Source organism: Ailuropoda melanoleuca, unplaced genomic scaffold (assembly GCF_002007445.2).
Source record: "Ailuropoda melanoleuca isolate Jingjing unplaced genomic scaffold, ASM200744v2 unplaced-scaffold49960, whole genome shotgun sequence".
NCBI classification, from domain to species: Eukaryota; Metazoa; Chordata; class Mammalia; order Carnivora; family Ursidae; genus Ailuropoda; species Ailuropoda melanoleuca.
In genome coordinates this window covers 1-706 of record NW_023222681.1, presented here as the reverse complement: position 1 = coordinate 706, position 706 = coordinate 1, and the positions used below count along the sequence as shown (strand labels likewise).

The 706-nt window shown below is 60.1% G+C and overlaps 1 protein-coding gene across 1 annotated transcript; it reads left to right on the top strand.

Annotated features, from left to right (window-relative positions):
• Window positions 1-5: 5 nt before the first annotated feature.
• Window positions 6-650, top strand: LOC117799461 (serine/arginine-rich splicing factor 2-like; the record flags this gene model as incomplete). The annotated part of the gene is made up of 1 exon (XM_034651945.1): window positions 6-650. A coding segment is annotated over one exon (645 nt), but the record flags the coding sequence as incomplete, so codon positions are not given.
• Between the last annotated feature and the right edge of the window lie 56 nt (window positions 651-706).

Here is a 706-nt window from a genome sequence, read left to right as displayed (position 1 = left end):
GCCGGCCTCCGCCTGACGTGGAAGGCATGTCGTCCCTGAAGGTGGACAATCTCACCTACAGGACGTCGCCCGAAACCCTCCGACGAGTCTTTGAGAAGTATGGCCGGGTAGGCGACGTTTACATCCCCCGCGACCGGTATACTAAGGAGAGTCGCGGCTTCGCCTTCGTGCGGTTCCACGACAAACGTGACGCAGAGGATGCGATGGACGCCATGGATGGAGCTGTACTCGACGGACGTGAGCTGCGCGTGCAGATGGCGCGCTATGGAAGACCCCCAGATTCTCATCACAGTCGACGTGGCCCGCCGCCGCGAAGATACGGAGGCAGTGGAGGAAGTTACGGACGTAGGAGTCGCAGCCCTAGGAGACGACGACGCACCAGATCCCGCAGCCGAAGTCGTTCCAGGTCCCGCAGCCGAAGCCGGTACAGCCGCTCCAAGTCAAGATCCCGTACACGTTCCAGATCCCGCTCCACCTCAAAGTCCCGGTCCGTCCGACGATCCAAGTCGAAGTCTTCCACGGTGTCTAGATCTCGCTCGAGATCCCGCTCCAGGGTCTCACCCCCGCCGTGCAAAAAAGACTCAAAGTCCAGATCGCGTTCCCCGAGCGCGCCAAAGTCACCCGAAGAGGAGGGAGCAGTTTCTTCGTAGGAACATGATCAGCCAATGAAAACCACATGCTGGATGGACGCCTTCTAACAACCATC